The 20,763-nt window shown below is 44.8% G+C and overlaps 1 protein-coding gene and 2 long non-coding RNA genes across 4 annotated transcripts in view; 1 reads left to right on the plus strand and 2 right to left on the minus strand.

Moving 5' to 3' along the window:
* LOC138768201 (uncharacterized) overlaps positions 1-20,763 on the minus strand; it is an 860,246-nt gene that overhangs the window by 36,071 nt on the left and 803,412 nt on the right. The gene's annotated exons all lie outside the window — the stretch shown is intronic.
* Positions 1-20,763, plus strand: part of LOC138768202 (uncharacterized) — a 38,052-nt gene that overhangs the window by 14,041 nt on the left and 3,248 nt on the right. The window lies entirely within an intron of this gene.
* Positions 7,758-20,763, minus strand: part of IGSF11 (immunoglobulin superfamily member 11) — a 168,830-nt gene continuing 155,824 nt past the window's right edge. For both annotated transcript variants that reach the window (XM_069946348.1, XM_069946349.1), the window contains exons 2-7: positions 15,824-15,987; positions 15,519-15,726; positions 14,357-14,512; positions 13,147-13,269; positions 11,478-11,625; positions 7,758-11,164 (exon numbers count right to left, since the gene is read on the minus strand). In XM_069946348.1, coding sequence (XP_069802449.1) covers positions 10,717-11,164; positions 11,478-11,625; positions 13,147-13,269; positions 14,357-14,512; positions 15,519-15,726; positions 15,824-15,987 — 1,247 coding nt within the window. In that variant the 3' untranslated portion in view covers positions 7,758-10,716. The remainder of the gene's footprint in view (positions 11,165-11,477; positions 11,626-13,146; positions 13,270-14,356; positions 14,513-15,518; positions 15,727-15,823; positions 15,988-20,763) is intronic.

Raw genomic sequence — 20,763 nt, forward strand, 5'->3', positions numbered from 1 at the left:
TCACCCAAAAGTTCCAAGCTTAGAGTCTTTAATTTAGTGCGACTCTAAGCTTGGAACTTTTGGGTGAGTGTCCCAGTCTCTCCTTTCTACAAGTTGTATTGCATACGCTATCTGTCTTTCACCTGGGAGCACCCCTAGCACAAGCTATTGCAGGTCTGAATTCAGACAGTCAGTAGTTATATTCTTGTATATAGGAGCAGTATTATAGTAGTTATATTCCTGTATATAGGAGCAGTATTATAGTAGTTATATTCCTGTATAGGGGGTAGAATTATAGTAGTTATATTCCTGTATATAGGGGGTAGAATTATAGTAGTTATATTCCTGTATATAGGGGAGCAGTATTATAGTAGTTATATTCCTGTATATAGGGGGCAGTATTATAATAGTTACGGTTCAGGGAAGAAAAAGAGTGCTGCACCTCACACCTATGGCTGATACTAGTTCCTCTCGGCTGCATAAAAAACATCAGAATTCTGTATGTGAATTGATCAAGCCACACTGCCCCATGTACCTTGTGCAGGTATCTGATACACATGGGTCCCTACACTAAGTCCACACTGTGCCAGTCAGCGACCAACACCCCGGCAGGCGTGCACAGTCAGGGAAGGGAGGCCATGGAACGGCCCTGCAACCCCCATGCCACAGGACCAGACCCAAAAATGCCACACCAAAACCCAGCCAGCACCACCGGCGGAGGAAGCTGCCCCCAAACAGCACAAGTCTGGATAAGGTATTGCACTCACCATAGCTATCAAAGATAGAATGGGACAGACAGGAGGGATTAAAACCATGTGCACTCAGGTGTCTCCTGCTAATTGCGGTCATGTGGGTCTCACCAGGAGGACTGTCCTGTATATAGGGGTAGTATTATAGTACTTATATTCCTGTATATAGGGAGCAGTATTATAGTAGTTATATTCCTGTATATAGGGAGCAGTATTATAGTAGTTATATTCCTGTATATAGGAGCAGTATTATAGCAGTTATATTCCTGTATATAGGGAGCAGTATTATAGTAGTTATATTCCTGTATATAGGAGCAGTATTATAGTAGTATATTCCTGTGTATAGGAGCAGTATTATAGTAGTTATATTCCTGTATATAGGAGCAGTATTATAGTACTTATATTCCTGTATATAGGAGCAGTATTATAGTAGTTATATTCCTGTATATAGGGGAGCAGTATTATAGTAGTTATATTCCTGTATATAGGGAGCAGTATTATAATAGTTATATTCTTGTATATAGGGGGCAGTATTATAGTAGTTATATTCTTGTATATAGGAGCAGTATTATAGTAGTTATATTCTTGTATATAGGAGCAGTATTATAGTAGTTATATCCCTGTATATAGGAGCAGTATTATAGTACTTATATTCCTGTATATAGGGAGCAGTATTATAGTAGTTATATTCCTGTATATAGGGAGCAGTATTATAGTAGTTATATTCCTGTATATAGGAGCAGTATTATAGCAGTTATATTCCTGTATATAGGGAGCAGTATTATAGTAGTTATATTCCTGTATATAGGAGCAGTATTATAGTAGTATATTCCTGTATATAGGATCAGTATTATAGTAGTTATATTCCTGTATATAGGAGCAGTATTATAGTACTTATATTCCTGTATATAGGAGCAGTATTATAGTAGTTATATTCCTGTATATAGGAGCAATATTATAGTACTTATATTCCTGTATATAGGAGCAGTATTATAGTAGTTATATTCCTGTATATAGGGGAGCAGTATTATAGTAGTTATATTCCTGTATATAGGGAGCAGTATTATAATAGTTATATTCTTGTATATAGGGGGCAGTATTATAGTAGTTATATTCTTGTATATAGGAGCAGTATTATAGTAGTTATATTCTTGTATATAGGAGCAGTATTATAGTAGTTATATCCCTGTATATAGGAGCAGTATTATAGTACTTATATTCCTGTATATAGGAGCAGTATTATAGTAGTTATATTCCTGTATATAGGGGAGCAGTATTATAGTAGTTATATTCCTGTATATAGGGAGCAGTATTATAATAGTTATATTCTTGTATATAGGGGGCAGTATTATAGTAGTTATATTCTTGTATATAGGAGCAGTATTATAGTAGTTATATTCTTGTATATAGGAGCAGTATTATAGTAGTTATATTCTTGTATATAGGAGCAGTATTATAGTAGTTATATTCTTGGATAATAGTTATTTGTACGGTACACATCGAGGGACTCAAGTGCTACAAAACTTGTTGGAGATTGGGACGCTCCCAAGTATTATTACTTATACGCAAAATAGGGATGGGTCCCTGTTCATTTTGATTACTGTGAAAAAGGACATTACAGATTTGGTCTATTAGCTGAGCGCTCCTCAGTCGCCATTACTAATGAAACTGCAGGAGTGTGTCATGGGAAGGTTTTTTTATGTGCATTGGATTTAATTTCTAACTCTCCTGTGTCCATAGAGACTGTATTATGTAGGACCCTGATGATGCTAGGAATGCTCTTGAAGAATACTGGGAAAGTGAAGACCCCTCCTTTCCTATCCCATACCGAGCAGCCCAGATGTTCCACCAGCTCTATGTCTATTATGTCTTGCCCCCTAAGACTGGGTTCACGCTAACGTTTTTCTTATTTGCTGACGGATCCGTCCTTATTAATTGAATGGATAAGAAAAAAACGGATGAGCAGACTGATGCAAACTGATTGCAAAATGTTTACTTTTTTTCATTGTCCGTAACTTGCAAACGGATGTGAACGGAAATACCTTCAGTTTAGATCCATCCTCATTGACTATAATGTAAAAAAAAATAAAATGGAAGTGCACTTTCTGTTCGTCTTCCATTTTTTTGAAACTGAGGAAAAAAATTTGCATGCAGGATTTTTCTTTCCGTCCACAAAAACGGAACCCTGACAGAATACATGCAAGCGGAGCACAAATATGACAAGCGGAGTACAATAAAAATACGTAGAAATGAATGGGGTGTTGGACGGATACGTCAGATTCCGTTTATGTTATTTAAAAACGGAACAGCTAAACGGAACTGTGGCTGAGAGAAAAACGTCAGTGTGAACCCAGCCTAAATCACACAAACCCAACAACACACATATTCTCAAACACTCAAAACTGAAATTCTATTTCCTGATGGAATTCTAAGTCCATTAAACTTTTTGAAACCAAGTTTTTGCAGTTTTCTAACTATCCAGTAGGTGGCAGCACAGCACAGCGGATGGAAGCTCACAGAAAATACACACAGATGCGTTGTTTGATTACGAATATTTATCAGCTGTTATAATACAGAACTGAAAACAGGAAAGTCCAGGAAATTCTTTTCCGTTAGTATATTTCTTTTAATTTTTTTTTAATTTTTTATTTTTTACAAAATATACAAAATTTGTTTGTTTTTTTTAACCGCTTCTTCCAAGGTGTTTACATGCTCATAACACATGATGAAGCTCCCTGATTTGTAGGTCTCATGCGTCTACAGTATCTTAGAAGCCATTACCATCCCATAACCAGATGGGAACAATCTCCAAGAAATCTGCTACATTCTGAGAGAAGGACCTTAGCGTAGTGGACAGCAGATGGTTAGTGGTGCTAGATTCTATTGAGCCCTATGAGGCCGGGTTCCCCTATAGCGGTTGGGACTGGAGAGCGCTTGCCCTCTATTTTCTTTTTAGCGTAACTGGTTTGGATCCATAAGGGGGGACACCTATCATTTATACGTCTCTTCCCTTGTGGATCCGATCCTGACTTTCCGCACTGCCCCCCCCCCCAACCGCTTTACAGGAACCGCGCCATACAGTGTATAAATGCAATTCACATCGTCATGATTGTGACCCAGACTTTGATCTCCCCCCTTTCTTTTGGCTCATTGAAATATTCTGTAAACAGCTAATTTTTGAAAATTTTTGGAAAAAAAGATACTTTGTAACACGAAGGAAACTTTCCAGTATCCCTGAGGACCAATCCTTGATGGGTGGGTGGGGGTGAGGGGGTTCTTGGACAAAGACATCACAGGTAATAGGCCACTTGTATAACACCTGCACAAAGAGGATGGGATAAAGTTGGCCATAAATGCATAGATTTGTCTCCGATCCTCAATGATGGGGAACCAATGTGCACAGATGCTAGAAACAAACAGCTCCTGAAATGGAAATTTTGGGGCCGTCAACTAAAAAAATTAGGTTAGGTTAGTTAGAATTTGTCTATGATTTGTAAAGTGAAACATTTAAAACCTCTGAAAAGGCAAAATTTTAAATTTTAAGCCCCGCCCTGAGAACCGCTCAGTCACATCCCTTGAAACACCCACTTGCCCATTTTTGGGTCTCCTAAACCACAAACAACCTGCAAAACTGGAAATGTTTCTGTACAGGGGAATGTGGGATTAAAGGGGGAAATAAATAAATAGTTGGCAGATAAAGAGCACCGAACACCAGTGTGAACATAGCCTTAGATAAAGAACCTGTACAGTTTCTACATAGCATACTCCCCTTGAGTACTGGGCAATTATGCAGCAAGGCATGGACTGCACAACAGCTTTTCGACCTACGTGTCTCCATGGTACCAGACTACAAACAGCCGATCTGTAGTCCGAGACTGCAGTCATGTGATATTCTCTTCTACTGTCTGTAGGTTATGGGGAACAAGGGGTGCAGCACTGTAGGATAAGATAACACAGGGTTTGTTTATAGTCTGCATAGGAGCTGTATACCCAAAGCGGGAAGAGTGGAGGGATGAAAAACCGTCTGCAGTAGTCTATGCACCCCATAATGTTATAGTTATTTTAAGTTATGTGATCAGTCAGTGCACACTGTAGTTCGCACCCATAATGTTATATGCTGTGATCAGTCAGCGCACCCCATGTTATACCTGTTATAAGTTGTGATCAGTCAGTGCACCCCATAGTCAGTCAGTGCACCTCATAATGTTATACCCTTCTGTGCACGCCATAATGTGCACCTCATAATGGTATACCCGTCCGTGCATGCTATGGTCTGCTTCCCATAATGTTATACCCCTCTGTGCACGCTGTAGTCTGCACCCCATAATATTATACCTGTCGGTGCGCGCTGTAGTCTGCACCCCATAATGTTATACCCTTCTGTGCACGCCATAGTCTGCACCCCATAATGTTATACCCGTTGGTGCGCGCTATAGTCTGCGCCCCATAATGTTATACCCCTCGGTGCACGCTATAGTCTGCGCCCCATAATGTTATACCCCTCGGTGCATGCTATAGTCTGCGCCCCATAATGTTATACCCCTCGGTGCATGCTATAGTCTGCGCCCCATAATGTTATACCCGTTGGTGCGCGCTATAGTCTGCGCCCCATAATGTTATACCCCTTGGTGCATGCTATAGTCTGCGCCCCATAATGTTATAGCCCTCGGTGCATGCTATAGTCTGCTCCCCATAATGTTATACCCCTCGGTGCATGCTATAGTCTGCGCCCCATAATGTTATACCCCTCGGTGCACGCTATAGTCTGCGCTCCATAATGTTATACCCCTCGGTGCACTCTATAGTCTGTACCCCATAATGTTATACCCCTTGGTGCATGCTATAGTCTGCGCCCCATAATGTTATACTCCTCGGTGCATGCTATAGTCTGCGCCCCATAATGTTATACCCGTTGGTGCGCGCTATAGTCTGCGCCCCATAATGTTATACCCCTCGGTGCACGCTATAGTCTGCGCTCCATAATGTTATACCCCTCGGTGCACTCTGTCCGGGATGAAATCTGATATGTAATACTAGAAGAAGCTTAGCGCACTAGATACAAGGTCACGGTATCTGCTCGGTATAAGACTGGGTGACGACAGCTGCTGCTAATGTTTCTGCAGTGTCTTAGTGTCTCCCGTTCCCTGCATTGTGCTGCAGCCAGGGACACTGATGTCTGAGAGTCGCAATGCTTCACAGACCCTGCTGCCTCCTCGCCAATGTGATGGGAAATGCAGAGAGACAGGCAATGTATAGCGCTATACGTCCTGGCGGGGGGAGAACTGCACCTTTAAGTCACTAAAGGACACGCTAATATATTAAAGAGCTTACATAATGGAAAACTGATGACCTATAGGCCGGAACATGGACACAAAGCCCTCATTGTAGTGACCTGGAATCAGAAGTCATAGCCCCCCACAAGGGGTTCAGGATATGGGATGAGCACATTATTGCCCTCCATCTGTTCCTATAGTCAGAGAATGGGTTACTCTTACTGTCTTGCTAACCTTGTGGAGGGGCAGGTTGAATATAGACAACTCCCATTCAAGGTCTCCTACATTACCTAAAAATGAATCCTTAGGCCAACAAAATCAGGGCGGTAAAGTCCAACTCTCAGCACCTCAGCTGATTGTAGGGGCCATAGCATTAACCCAAATGTTGTTTACCAGGTACAACACCCACATATGTTCTTGGTATCACAGCTGCAATACCAGGCACAACCACTAGTAAGAGTACAGTGCTGTGTTTGCAATAAGCAGAGGCCACCCAGAGTCAGACCCCACCGATCTAATGTTGGTGGCCTTTCATAAGGAAAACCCATTTTATGTCCGCCATTGGTCATCTCGGGTGTTGCTAAAAGGTAGAAGAAGGACAAATCTGTACTTGTAGTCATGTCCAATGTTAGGAAGGGGCAACCTGAGCAATTCTTAATGGTGTCTGGAGCCGGGGGACAACAAGGCTAGAAAGCCAAGACTTTCCCTCATCCAAGCTGACAACATATGGACCCTGCTACCATACACAGGTTCCATATCTAAGGATGACCTGCAGGTTGGAATCAACCACGATGAGTTGGGACCAATTCTGCTACATCCCAATTGTACATCCCACTGGGTTTGGGTAAAAGTTACAATACAGGTCATCAGTTCAAGAGCTCAAATTAGGTCCATGGGTCAACAAAGGGTTTTGAAGATCCCCCTTGGTCCGCCATCTTATTTCAGAACCTGATCTACTTATCCATAGGACAGTTAGGTTCAATTTGGATTTAGCCAAACAAACCAAACGTCAAAGCAATTGGGGAGGCTGTGGATTTGGCCAAAGAAACCAAACGTCAAAGCAATTGGGGAGGCTGTGGATTTGGCCAAACAAACCAAACGTCAAAGCAATTGGGGAGGCTGTGGATTTGGCCAAACAAACCAAACGTCAAAGCAAGTGGAGAGGCCAACCTGCTAACATCGTTGGGGCTTGAAATGCGTTAGATCTATATCACCGATTCTTACTTTTACAATTCCCAATATTTGCTCCACGTCATGAGACCTGTTCGACCCTCTTTGGTGTCAATTTCACACATTCCCAGGGCTGTCGATTCTACCCTAGCTTCATTTTGTTGCCTTCAGTGACACAAAGTATCCAAGTTTCCATATATATATATATTTTTTGTATTAGAAAAACTGGACATTCTATTTTTTTTTCTTTTTTACTTTTTTTTTTCTTATATTTTACCAACATCATTCAAGAAACAGGATTTCATGCGGCAGGCCGGGCATCTCAAATTATTACGCAAGATGCAGGAAACTGATTTTTATGATTCTTTTTTCCTAGTTTTTTTTCTATCTGCCACAGCAAATGTAAACATAGCAGGACGAAATTCATCTCCTCAGACCCAATGAAAAATCAGAGAGTCATTCAGCGTAGCCCATTCCCCGCCCCCCGCCCATGTTTAGTAGGTGCCCAGCACCCATTCAGTAACGCTAAGAGGAAGGGAACCGATCAAATCCATGATGCCAATTCTGAGTGGTTAAAGACCTATGAGCAAGTGCAACCTCTGACCCGATTATTGTATTAATCAAACCAAATGACCCATTCCCATAAAAATAGTGGTATCCATACATTTTATAGGTTACTACCATGCAAGCCATACATACCCACGTTAGTGTGCTGCCAAGCATTCCACCCCATGGGTGGCTGGCACGTAGAATGCCGCAAAGCTTTGCTGTAAATATTGAGTTTCTGTATTCAAGTCATTAAGAAGGTATATGCACCCCTGGTAATATTAGAACTAGTATTTGAGACATTCTTTAGTGGCCAAAATGCATATTTTTTTAGAGGACATATGGAAAAATTTGAAATGTATGCATGGATTATTTTGAAGATATATATATATATTTTTTTTTCTCGTCTCTATTTCCAAAAATATTAAAACACCCCCACCCAAATATCCTTATGAAAATAAGTCAAAGGATATATATCAGGGTATAGGCAGCACCTGTCTGGAACCCATTACCGTGCCGGTGAGTTAATGCTCTACTACGGGGGTCTCCAACCTGTGGCCGTTCAGCTGTTGCAACCCCAGTAGCAGTGCTGGAACAATTTGACAGCCATAGGTCGGAGACCATTGATCTACCATAAGAATGCAGCAATTTGTTAATTGACATCATATTCAAGAGGGGAAACAAAACGGAACAGTGTATAAGACATTCACCTAAAGTTTGGATGAAACCATAACAGGGATTAAAAGTACAACCATCTGAAATTCTATTGACCTACGTAATTTGTTGCAAAAAGCACACTCGTTGGAATCCTACAGATAGTCTGCTCAGCTCGGATAGTGTATGAGGCTGGTAAACATGGAAGGTTATGGGGACCTGCTACCAGGACGGTTCCCTTGATTATAGTGTGCTCAATGAGTGGCCAAAACTGTGCCCCAAAATGTACTCCAAAGAGCCAAGAATCCATTGGCTTTGCTCAATGGGAGGCAGGTGCATATTTAGAAACCCTTTACTACATAATTGGGGGCCATTTAGTGGGATCAATGGTATCCACTTCACCATAGGGGTTTGTCCTGGTCACAAGTTCCCAATATACAACACTGAAACTGGTCATAGATATTACATTGTTTCATGGAGGATCCTAATATCTAAGGAGATTGTCCATAGACATCTACATAAAGTAGGCATGGGGAACCATCTGGCCTTCAGCTGCTGCAAAACTACAATTCCCATCATGCCTGGACAGCCAAAGCCATAGCATGGTGGGAATTGTGGCCAAAGGTTCCCCATCCCTGACGTAAAGTAAGGATCCAAGATTGAATTTCAACCTATTCGACCCTTGGTCTCCCCAGGAGGTACAGATCATCCATGGAAATGACACATATGATTATGGCCAGTATAAGATAAGTAATGCTCATGGAGTCTATGCAAAATATCATCTAAAAAGATTCATGGTTTTGGTTCTGACATTGGCAAAAAAAAGGAAAATAGTAAAATCGTATATATAGTTATATAGAGAGAGGTATAGAACATTTGTAACCTGTTAAAGTTTTTCGAACATCATAAAGTTTGGCTATTGTGTACATAATACGGTAACTATGCAGACATCAATTTTCAGGCACATAAACACTGGAGATCCAGTATTTCAATCAAGTCCACTTGGGGTGAACCTTTAAGGTGTTTCCCCCCTTTTTCTGTTGCCACTTGGATGGATTTGCGGCATAAGGAGATTCAGTTGAACAGTTCCTTCTAAGATGCGTGATACATGAAAGCTTCAGCCCTTCACTGGGTAAGAAGACAGGATTTGAAGGCTAACACTCAACGCGGAGGCTGGTTGACCCAACGGCGATCATATAGGACAATCACTAGAACGTGTTGCATTTGTTGGATCAAACATCTGAATTCCTTGGCATTCAATCCTTGATATACCGCCCGAAACTCTACATGGCTCCAAGATCACATCACCAGGATGGAACCTGCCACAGACCACCACGATCTCTAAAAAATTTCCATAGAACCTATTGCATGTTCATCGAAAGTGGACAACCCACGCTTCCTGAGAAATGGTGGAACTAAAGGTTCATGCATGGTCTTGTCGGGAGCTCAAAGACCATGACAGGACATCTAGTTCTACAACTGCTTAAGAAATATCAGCTAACCAAGTCCACTCTAAAACGAATATAAAAAATAATAGAGTAATATTAGGATTTTTTGGGTGAGAAAAAAATACATGGATACATTTGTCAAACACAATACAATGGCCTAGGACTCGGACCTCGATACCGTGATGACTAAAAACAAATGCTACAGAAAAAAATATTTTTATACATAATATATTCTGTAAAATAATGAAAAACAGGTTTGGTACCTATAATCTCAAAATACAACCAAATATTCCAAGGAAAAATCTAAAATCTGTTAGCGGAACTGATGGAGTTTGTGGGATTTCCGTTATACGGTGAAGTCCTTTGTCTTGGTTGGTTGTGGGGGAACGTATAGACCTCTTTGACGTTCCTCCATAGCGATGGGTGTGATAAGATAAATAAAGTGCTGGAGTGATGCGGGAATGGGATACTTACTACTTTAGCTGGTGATTTAGAGGGTGGTGGAGACGGGAGGGTGTGGGGAGGGCTCCTTAGCACCATCTTCAATGAACAAGATAACTAGTTGGATTCCAAGCAAGGTGGGTGTTAAAAAAATAAAGCCTTTAATGGGGCTTAAGGTGAGAGGAGCTGAACGAGAGTACGGGAGGCACATATGTTATTCTGTGTTGGAAGCCCCGGGGCTGTGCTTGGCACTACAAGGATGTGTTCTAGTCTGGGGAAAAACGTCCACACTTCCCCTGTTTAATCCTTGTCTCAGGTTATGTCTGCTCTCTCAAGAGCAAAGGACTGGCCTCTTCCAGTCGTAGATTGCCTGGATGAAAAGAAGGAACAGAGAAGCACCCGTGATGTTCTTTCATCCCACATGCTAAAACGCCCCAAGATGATTTTACGCTCCTCCTATACTAATGACCCCGCTCTACTCTGGGCTGGTATCATGACTGGTACAGCTCCTATCCTCTCCAACGTGGCCTGGCTAACAGCGTACGACCTAGTTTGAGACGGCTTGGCTTTTCTGCCAACCGTGCCGTTGCTTCTACCTCCAGTCTTTGGAGAAGGGGCTGTGTTAGCTGTCACCACCAATGTCTTTGGAGGACCAGAAGGCTGTCCACCATTAGCATATGTCGGTCTAGGGTGACCTGTTACTGAACGGGCAGAGGGTTGGCGGCAACCGTTGCAGTTGTAATGAACATAGGAACCGGTGTTGAAATTGGACTTGGAACTATTCCAGTAGTGGCCATTGTAGGTGTTCGTGTTGGTGGACGTTAATGTGTCATGCTCAGAGGAGGAGGCATCAGGGTGAAAGACTTTGGTAGACAATGAGCACTTTGGGGGAAGATCATCCTCTCTGGAACGATAAGACAATAAGACATAGTTAATAGATACAAGTTTCCTCATCATAAATCATTTACAAGTCAACATTATGTTTGGGCAATGACCATGGAATGCTGGGTAGACAGTTTGTGATTCCTAAGTGGAACAAATCCTATAAGCAGCACTGGTTTAGGTCCCAATGCAAAGGCTGAATGCCCCAAGGACTTGCCATCATTCTGCAAACAATAGACCTGACCTTACGGCCAAGCTGACCATGCAAGAAGATAAATAAGACCATAGGTGGAACGTAACAAAGACGATCCAATGAAGCTCCCCATCCGTCATACCTTATCTCATTAGGGATTTCATCTTCCTCTTCCTTGTGCTTGTTCCTCCAGTAGAACAACCCAACAACCACCACAACTATACAGATGACCAGCACTAACACTCCCCCGGCGATGGCTCCGGCTATAAGACCCATGCTCTGGTGCTGAGCTGAGGACAGAAGAGCAAGTCTTATTATCTCAGTATTGCCAAATCCAAGGATACATTCCTTAAGAAACATGGTATTAAAGGGACAGTCCTACATCTATAGATATTCCATAAAGGTCTGATAGGTAGGTCCCACCTCTGGGACTCACATCGATCTCTACAACAGTTCAACCTGGTAAGGTGGAGAATTAATGGACAGCAGAGATGAGGAACCTCACAAATTTTTCAGGAGGATTCACTGTGGACCAGCAATCGATCTGGCTCGGATTTGGCCGTAGACTTGGTGGGCTGGGAGCAGAGTACCAGCTCAGCCACTGTACTAGTGAGTATAAACAGAGATACATAAAGCACCCAACTTAACTCTGGGATGGTATACAGGTACAGGGACTCTTGTCAAAAAATAGGAGTCCCTGCTCCTGTACTAACTAAGCAGTGAAGCATAGACTATGTGAGTAGCTGCTCAGTGAACCATCACTTACAGCATTGTTGCTTATCTCCAGGAGGCCTGACGCATGCCGTGCCTGCCTCGCCACTCAGTGCACAGGAGCAGGGACTCCTCATTTTAATAAAAGTCCCTGCTCATGTACTGAATTTTTGGAAATTTCAGAACGAATCCAAATCGACTGCCTCATCTCTAATCAAGAGGTTTCTGCACATGTGTGTAATCATTCTCCTATTACTTTTATGGGAGTTACGGAAACAGCCCAAAAAGCTATGGCTAATAGAGTTTCTTTAGGCATTCATAGAAAAACATTGTACCACAAGCCCACCAGGATAATTATTTACCAACTAGACACCAGAATTATTATAACACTACTATATAACTACTTTAACACCAAATAGATGATTCATTTACCCACTAGCCACCAGGATATTATCATGATCTCTACTCAACACTACTACTAGATCACCGGGGAAAATAATTTATTCACCCATTAAAACATTATTAAAATACTAGACCACCAGGAATATTATTAACCCACTAGTTTTAAGGGTACAAACACACACAGCATATATAAAATCCGATTTATTACACAGCATGGATTATATCAAAATTCTAAAATCTAACCACTAGACCAGCAGTGATACTAATATAAGCCCACGAGGTTGTTATATCTACAGTTTTTTAGCCCAAAAGACTATAAGGGATTGTATTTATGCACGAGAACAGAGAACTGGTTCAAGCCCACCAGGGATACTATTTATGAATCACAAGAAATCACTAGAAATTGTATTAACCTACTAGATGTAAATTCTTTTTCACAAGCAGGGAAAAAAACATGCTGGATCAGGGATATTATCTAACCACTGGACCAGCCGGGATACTATGATAAGACCACTCATATCTATGACTTCTTAGCCTGAAGTACCACCTATGACTTCTTAGCCTGAAGTACCGCCAGACTATTTATTAACCACCAGACCACCAGGGATAGTATTCATTAACCACAAGACCACCCGGATCATGTTCTATCCATGCTCACTTTAAGGGAAGGCCACATACTGATGGGAAGAGGAACTTACGAGCGACTACTTGCAGGTCTAGAAGGCAGGTCCGAGCACCCATGAGATTGGATGACACACACTGATATCGCCCTGAGGATGCAGTGCTTATGTTCTTCAGTAAGATTGTACCTTGAAACTGGTCTGAAAGGGAGAAAAGTTATAAGATGGTAATTCAAACCACTGGAACACATACATGTCATGTGACCGCGTCATACGGTGTGATGTCATTCGCCTATGTGTCAGTGTAACATTATAGGGCATTGAGTGATTGTGTAAGGTCACATGACACTACCATGTCAGCAAAGCCCATAGAACTCACGAGGACAGACCCAGGGATTTGCACAGGGATAGCCGACTGTCTTATGTGTATGGAAGCCCCACGACTTTACCCAACAGATGATGTCGGGGATGAGAAGGATCAGCCATGTTGGATTTCAATGCTCTGATCCTTCTTTCTCCCCTCAAGATAGAGGGGTCTTACAGTGGCTTCCCACAGACTACACAAGGTTTGTTTGTAGTCTGTTGCTATGGTGACAAATAAATACATAAAACAGTGGAGGATTTGTAATCCATACATCAGGTAAGTTACATAGCAGCTGCTCTAGTATAGCTAATAAAGTATACACACCCCATCTGGGGGACTCCCGAGGACCCCATGTTGTACGTTTGGAGAATATACGGAGCTGTGAAGTGACGGGAGTTATTTCCTGTACGTGGGATGTCTCCTCTATCATGTTCTAAGTCTCCACTACGGCCATTGACTTCAATCAATGAATATATATATATTTCTGAGCGTTATCACGCGGCCTCTCGCCGCCGTATCTATCAGTTCAGTGGAGACACGTAAATCATGAGGTCCGGTAGGAAATGAGTAACGACAATGTGAGTCATTACACACCAGATCCCGGCCATGATTTATGATACCCGAAAACTCATTAATTTTATGCTTTGTAAGCTTCGAGTGTCAGCAAATTCCAGACAAGTGGAAAAGTCGAATGGAGTGAGGGGTGATGGCGGCAGGACAAGAAGGGAAGGGTGTGCAGACTTCTGCAACTGCTCCTTATTGCTCCAATCCAAGGAAAACTAATAAAGAGAGAGCTGTACAGGGCTGGGACAGAGGAGAGGGGGGCACAAGATGTCCTGACCGGGTGATAGCAGGAACCCCCTCAATGGATGGACAATCACTGCCACAGTCCTCGGGAGTTCCCCTTTAAGTCCAGGCACTCACCTTGTGTTACTGACGCTGGAAGGTACGGATTGTTGTCCACCTTCTCCCACAAGTACGTGGGCCTGGGAATGCCTTCCTCCGAGCTGCAGGTCAGAGTCACATCACTCCCGATATCCAGAGATCCCTGAATGTTGCAGAGGGGTTCAGAGGGAGGCACTGAGCGAGGGAGAGCAAGAGCCAATCAGAATCCAGCGTCATAGAGACATATATATATATACTTAAAACTTAAGGCTTCTCAGTGATGTCACAGCTGATCTCTAGTGATGGATAGGCTGTATTCTCAGTGATGTCACTGATCTCTAGTGATGGATAGGCTGTATTCTCAGTGATGTCACCGCTGATCTCTAGTGATGGATAGGCTGTATTCTCAGTGATGTCACCGCTGATCTCTAGTGATGGATAGGCTGTATTCTCAGTGATGTCACCGCTGATCTCTAGTGATGGATAGGCTGTATTCTCAGTGATGTCACCGCTGATCTCTAGTGATGGATAGGCTGTATTCTCAGTGATGTCACTGATCTCTAGTGATGGATAGGCTGTATTCTCAGTGATGTCACCGCTGATCTCTAGTGATGGATAGGCTGTATTCTCAGTGATGTCACTGATCTCTAGTGATGGATAGGCTGTATTCTCAGTGATGTCACCACTGATCTCTAGTGATGGATAGGCTGTATTCTCAGTGATGTCACTGCTGATCTCTAGTGATGGATAGGCTGTATTCTCAGTGATGTCACTGCTGATCTCTAGTGATGGATAGGCTGTATTCTCAGTAATGTCACTGATCTCTAGTGATGGATAGGCTGTATTCTCAGTGATGTCACTGCTGATCTCTAGTGATGGATAGGCTGTATTCTCAGTGATGTCACCGCTGATCTCTAGTGATGGATAGGCTGTATTCTCAGTGATGTCACTGCTGATCTCTAGTGATGGATAGGCTGTATTCTCAGTGATGTCACCGCTGATCTCTAGTGATGGATAGGCTGTATTCTCAGTGATGTCACTGCTGATCTCTAGTGATGGATAGGCTGTATTCTCAGTGATGTCACCGTTGTCTTATGACTGTCTAGCAGTATTACATCCTGATGGCTCAAAATCCCCCACACCTGAACTGAATATGACCCAGCCCTATATACTTTACCACAATCGCTCTAGTGGAACCCACCTAAAACGGTAAATCCCACTACTCCGATATTGCGCAGCGCTCGGTCCGGGAAGTTGTTGACCATACACTGGTAGGTCCCGGTATCGGACAGCTGAGTGTTATTGATGTAGATTGAAGCGTTGGTGCTCGGCATGGTTTGCATAAACCCCACTCGCCCTTGGAACTGCACCGCCGTGGTGAAAACCTGGCCGCCCTGATATATAATGATCTGGGGGGAAAAAGAAGATGCAAATGGTTATATGGATCTATAGGGGAGGATTTGTGTCAGTATTCTATGTCACGTTCTCCTTTAACCCTTCCTGTACCTGCTCGGGTTGGTTGGCGTTGGACAGGGGGGTGACAGTCCAGATGATGTTGAGGTTGGTGAGCGCTGCACTTGTGGTGAAGGTGCATAATAGTGCTGCAGACTGGCCACGGGCCACCTGGATATTATCCTTGTCCATCATCACCTGCAGGGCGGTCACAAAACCTGCAATACAAGAATCCATTACTGGGGCGCCGTCCGGGTAACCTTGTAAATACAGGAGGCACCTAGAACGTGCGCACAGCCAGCGGCCGTCACATTACACAGCAGTCTATTATCCATCTCAAATTATGTAGACGACGGGATATTGAATATCTCACGCTCGCGCTCGTCCTTCCGTCTGTATCCCGTTAAAGGTACAACACTTTAATACTGAATGGTAATATAAATATATATATATATATATATATATATATATATATGTACAAAGAAGTTACCCGAGAAGAAGCCAACTATAGGCAGAAATCTCTGCTAAGCACAGTGAATTGGCCTGCATTATACAATGTGGCCACTGTGAGGCGATATTTCACTGGAATTTATTAGTTTTAGGTGAATTTAAGTGGTTTATATGGAGAAGACGGAGATTTCGGCCCTGGCTGGATCGGGCCCTGGACTCTGCTGCTGCAGGACAAGGGTTCTTATGAGGCGTTCACACAGACAGATTTATCTAACAGATTATTGAAGCCAAAGCCAGGAACAGACTATAAACAGGGGACAGGTCATGAAGGAGAGACTGAGATTTCTCCTCTTCTCAGATCCATTCCTGGCTTTGGCTTCAATAATCTGTCATGTAAATCTCTCTGTCCAGGAGGCGGCTGTAAAGCCATCACTACTAGGACATACAGCATGAAACAGTCCTCTCATTCATAATCTGCCGGTGACTACAACTCCCATCATGAAAGTGGCCCAAAACTCTTGAAGTTTACAATTCTCATACAAGGCACACAAAGCTTGGTGGTTGCAGTACAATTTAGGAGGCGCAGTTTATGGTTATTGTTCACTCCTGGTGATGGAGTTACTTCTAGGAACTAGAACAATGTTCACCAAAACTACAACTCCCATCATGATCGTGGCACAAAACTCTTTGATAGTTACAAATCTTACACAAGGCATAAAAAACTTGATGGTTGCAATGCAATCTAGGTGACCCAGTTTGTGGTTGTTGTTCACTCCTGGGTGGTACAGATAGTTGAATGGGATGGGGACCTTTAGTAATCCAGACATGATGGGAATTGTAGTTTTCCAAAGGTTCCTCATCCCTGATCTAGAACAATGCTCGAATGGAAGACTATGGGGAAAACTCTCTAGTGACACCTACAGGTGGATGGAGAGGGGTAATTTGCATATTTTTCCCATGATGCACTGCTGCTATGTCTGGCTCTCCACAATGAGAACCAGCGCCCCCTAGGTGTTTCCTTTCCGTGCTGAATGTAGTATATGCCCCCATTACACATAATAATGGGGAACCTTCGGCCCTCCAGCTGTTGCAAAACTACAACTCCCATCATGCCTGGAGAGCCATAGCAAAGTCAATATAGAACAGCAAGTCCCAGCAATTCCTCCCGCCTACAATGGTAATAACACAGATAGAGATGAGGAGCTGAGCTCTGCCCACCGGGGCAGACAGGCGGCACACTATCTCTCATTAGGGATGTGGAGAGGCGGCGGCCGGATTGTTGGGCACAGAGGATTATGACACAAGGAAGAATAGAGTGAGCCCGGAAGGCCACTCACTCAGCTTCATGCTCCATAAACCCAATGCACGCCTCTCAATGGCCCCAGCTGGCTCTCCGCTCCTAACATCAGTGTCACTGGCTGGTGCCTACAAGACGCCCCACTCCTTCCAGACACAGCCAGGCTCTCTACTTAGCGTATCTCATCTGATGAGTGTGATACACAGACAGGCGGAAGACCTCTTTACTCAGCGTATCTCATCTGATGAGTGTGATACACAGACAGGCGGAAGACCTCTCTACTCAGCATATCTCATCTCATGAGTGTGATACACAGCCAGGCGGAAGACCTCTCTACTCAGCGTATCTCATCTGATGAGTGTGATACACAGACAGGCGGAAGACCTCTCTACTCAGCGTATCTCATCTGATGAGTGTGATACACAGACAGGCGGAAGACCTCTCTACTCAGCGTATCTCATCTGATGAGTGTGATACACAGACAGGCGGAAGACCTCTCTACTCAGCGTATCTCATCTCATTAATGTGATACACAGCCAGGGTGAAGACGCTGTACTCTACACACCACGGGTGGTGCCGCATCAGGGTCTATCACATGTGATACTCATTTAATGTATCTAATCAAATATGTGTGATACTCAGGTGGAGGACCTCATCCTACACACTATCGAAGTGATAACAAACCAGTGTATCTAATCTAAAAAGAGTGATACTCTGTAATACCAAGTAAAAGCCTCTTATTCCAGATGTATATAGTAAGCCTATCATGTGTGATACTATCTGCTGAGATTCCGTATCTAAGCCTTTTATATGCGATACTGACTGCTGATTCATGTACCTGAGCCTTCAGTGAGTAATATTGTGTGCTGAGCTGCCGTATCTAAGCCTTTTATATGCGATACTGACTGCTGATTCATGTACCTGAGCCTTTAGTGTGTGATACTGTGTGCTGAGCTGCTGTATCTAAGCCTCTGATGTGTGATACTGACTGCTGATTCATGTACCTGAGCCTTTAGTGTGTGATACTGCTTGCTGAGCTGCTGTATCTAAGCCTCTGATGTGTGATATTGACTGCTGATTCATGTACCTGAGCCTTTATTGTGTGGTACTGTGTACTGAGCTGCTGTATCTAAGCCTCTGATGTGTGATCCATCCTGATGAGCTGTGTCATCCTCATGCAGTTACTATTGGACACTGTGCACACTCGGTCAATACGCAGGACGTTTCCAAGGACACAATATTTAGCCGGGGACAAATCTCTACAATGTGAGGATTTCCCTGGAGATCGGGGACAAGTGACGATTCTGCAATTCTTGAAGGAGGAAAGAGGAGCCGGGAAGCGGAGCCCTCCCCGTATACTGTGCTCTGCAACACAAGTATACAAAAGCGGAGAGCCCTCCCCGTATACTGTGCTCTGCAACACAAGTATACAAAAGCGGAGAGCCCTCCCCGTATACTGTGCTCTGCAACACAAGGATACAAAAGCGGAGAGCCCTCCCCGTATACTGTGCTCTGCAACACAAGGATACAAAAGCGGAGAGCCCTCCCCGTATACTGTGCTCTGCAACACAAGGATACAAAAGCGGAGAGCCCTCCCCGTATACTGTGCTCTGCAACACAAGGATACAGAATACAAAGAGCTTAGATACATAAGATACATTATATCTAATCAGGAAGAATTACCCGGGGATGGCCACAAATATCAGATGTGTAATCACTGCGGGGCCCCCACCATAACAGAGCTCCCAGGGGCCCCCACCACAACAGAGCTCCCAGGGGCCCCCACCACAACAGAGCTCCCAGGGGCCCCCACCATAACAGAGCTCCCAGGGGCCCCCACCATAACAGAGCTCCCAGGGGCCCCCACCATAACAGAGCTCCCAGGGGCCCCCACCATAACAGAGCTCCCAGGGGCCCCCACCATAACAGAGCTCCTAGGGGCCCCCACCATAACAGAGCTCCCAGGGGCCCCCACCATAACAGAGCTACCAGGGGCCTCCACCACAACAGAGCTCCCAGGGGCCCCCACCACAACAGAGCTCCCAGGGGCCCCCACCACAACAGAGCTCCCAGGGGCCACCACCATAACAGAGCTCCCAGGGGCCACCACCATAACAAAGCTCCCAGGGGCCACCACCATAACAAAGCTCCTAGGGGCCCCAACCATAACAGAGCTCCTAGGGGCCCCCACCATAACAGAGCTCCCAGGGGCCCCCACCACAACAGAGCTCCCAGGGGCCCCCACCACAACAGAGCTCCTAGGGGGCCCCCACCACAACAGAGCTCCCAGGGGCCCCCACCACAACAGAGCTCCTAGGGGGCCCCCACCACAACAGAGGTACCAGGGGCCCCCACTATTACAGAGCCCCCAGGGGCCCCCACCACAACAGAGCTCCCAGCGGCCCCCACCATAACAGAGCTCCTAGGGGCCCCCACCATAACAGAGCTCCCAGGGCCCGCACCACAACAGAGCTCCTAGGGGCCCCCACCACAACAGAGCTCCCAGGGGCCCCCACCACAACAGAGCTCCCAGGGGCCCCCACCACAACAGAGCTCCTAGGGGGCCCCCACCACAACAGAGCTCCCAGAGGCCCCCACTATTACAGAGCCCCCAGGGGCCCCCACCACAACAGAGCTCCCAGCGGCCCCCACCACAACAGAGCTCCTAGGGGCCCCCACCATAACAGAGCTCCTAGGGGCCCCCACCATAACAGAGCTCCCAGGGCCCCCACAACAGAGCTCCTAGGGGGCCCCCACCATAACAGAGCTCCCAGGGCCCGCACCACAACAGAGCTCCCAGGGCCCCCACCACAACAGAGCTCCCAGGGGCCCCCACTATTACTATTATTATTACTACTATCACTGTTGTTGTTATTATACTGTGGCCCCTTTCACTCTCGGGCCCCCAGTTCCATTCACCAGGACCAGATACATAATCTCCATTGTGATAACCAGGGCAGAAGACTTTGGGCTTCGGCTGTGACACAGATACATGTTGGCAGCAGGAAAAGCAGCACAATCTGTTTAGATGTTTAAAAGATGAAGTTCACAGCCCCTCCGCCAGCTCACAGCCCCTCCGCCACCACCGCTGCCGCCGCCACACAGCCCCTCCGCCAGCTCACAGCCCCTCCGCCACCACCGCTGCCGCCGCCACACAGCCCCTCCGCCAGCTCACAGCCCCTCCGCCACCACCGCTGCCGCCGCCACACAGCCCCTCCGCCAGCTCACAGCCCCTCCACCACCACCG

Source organism: Dendropsophus ebraccatus, chromosome 11 (assembly GCF_027789765.1).
Source record: "Dendropsophus ebraccatus isolate aDenEbr1 chromosome 11, aDenEbr1.pat, whole genome shotgun sequence".
Taxonomy (NCBI): Eukaryota; Metazoa; Chordata; class Amphibia; order Anura; family Hylidae; genus Dendropsophus; species Dendropsophus ebraccatus.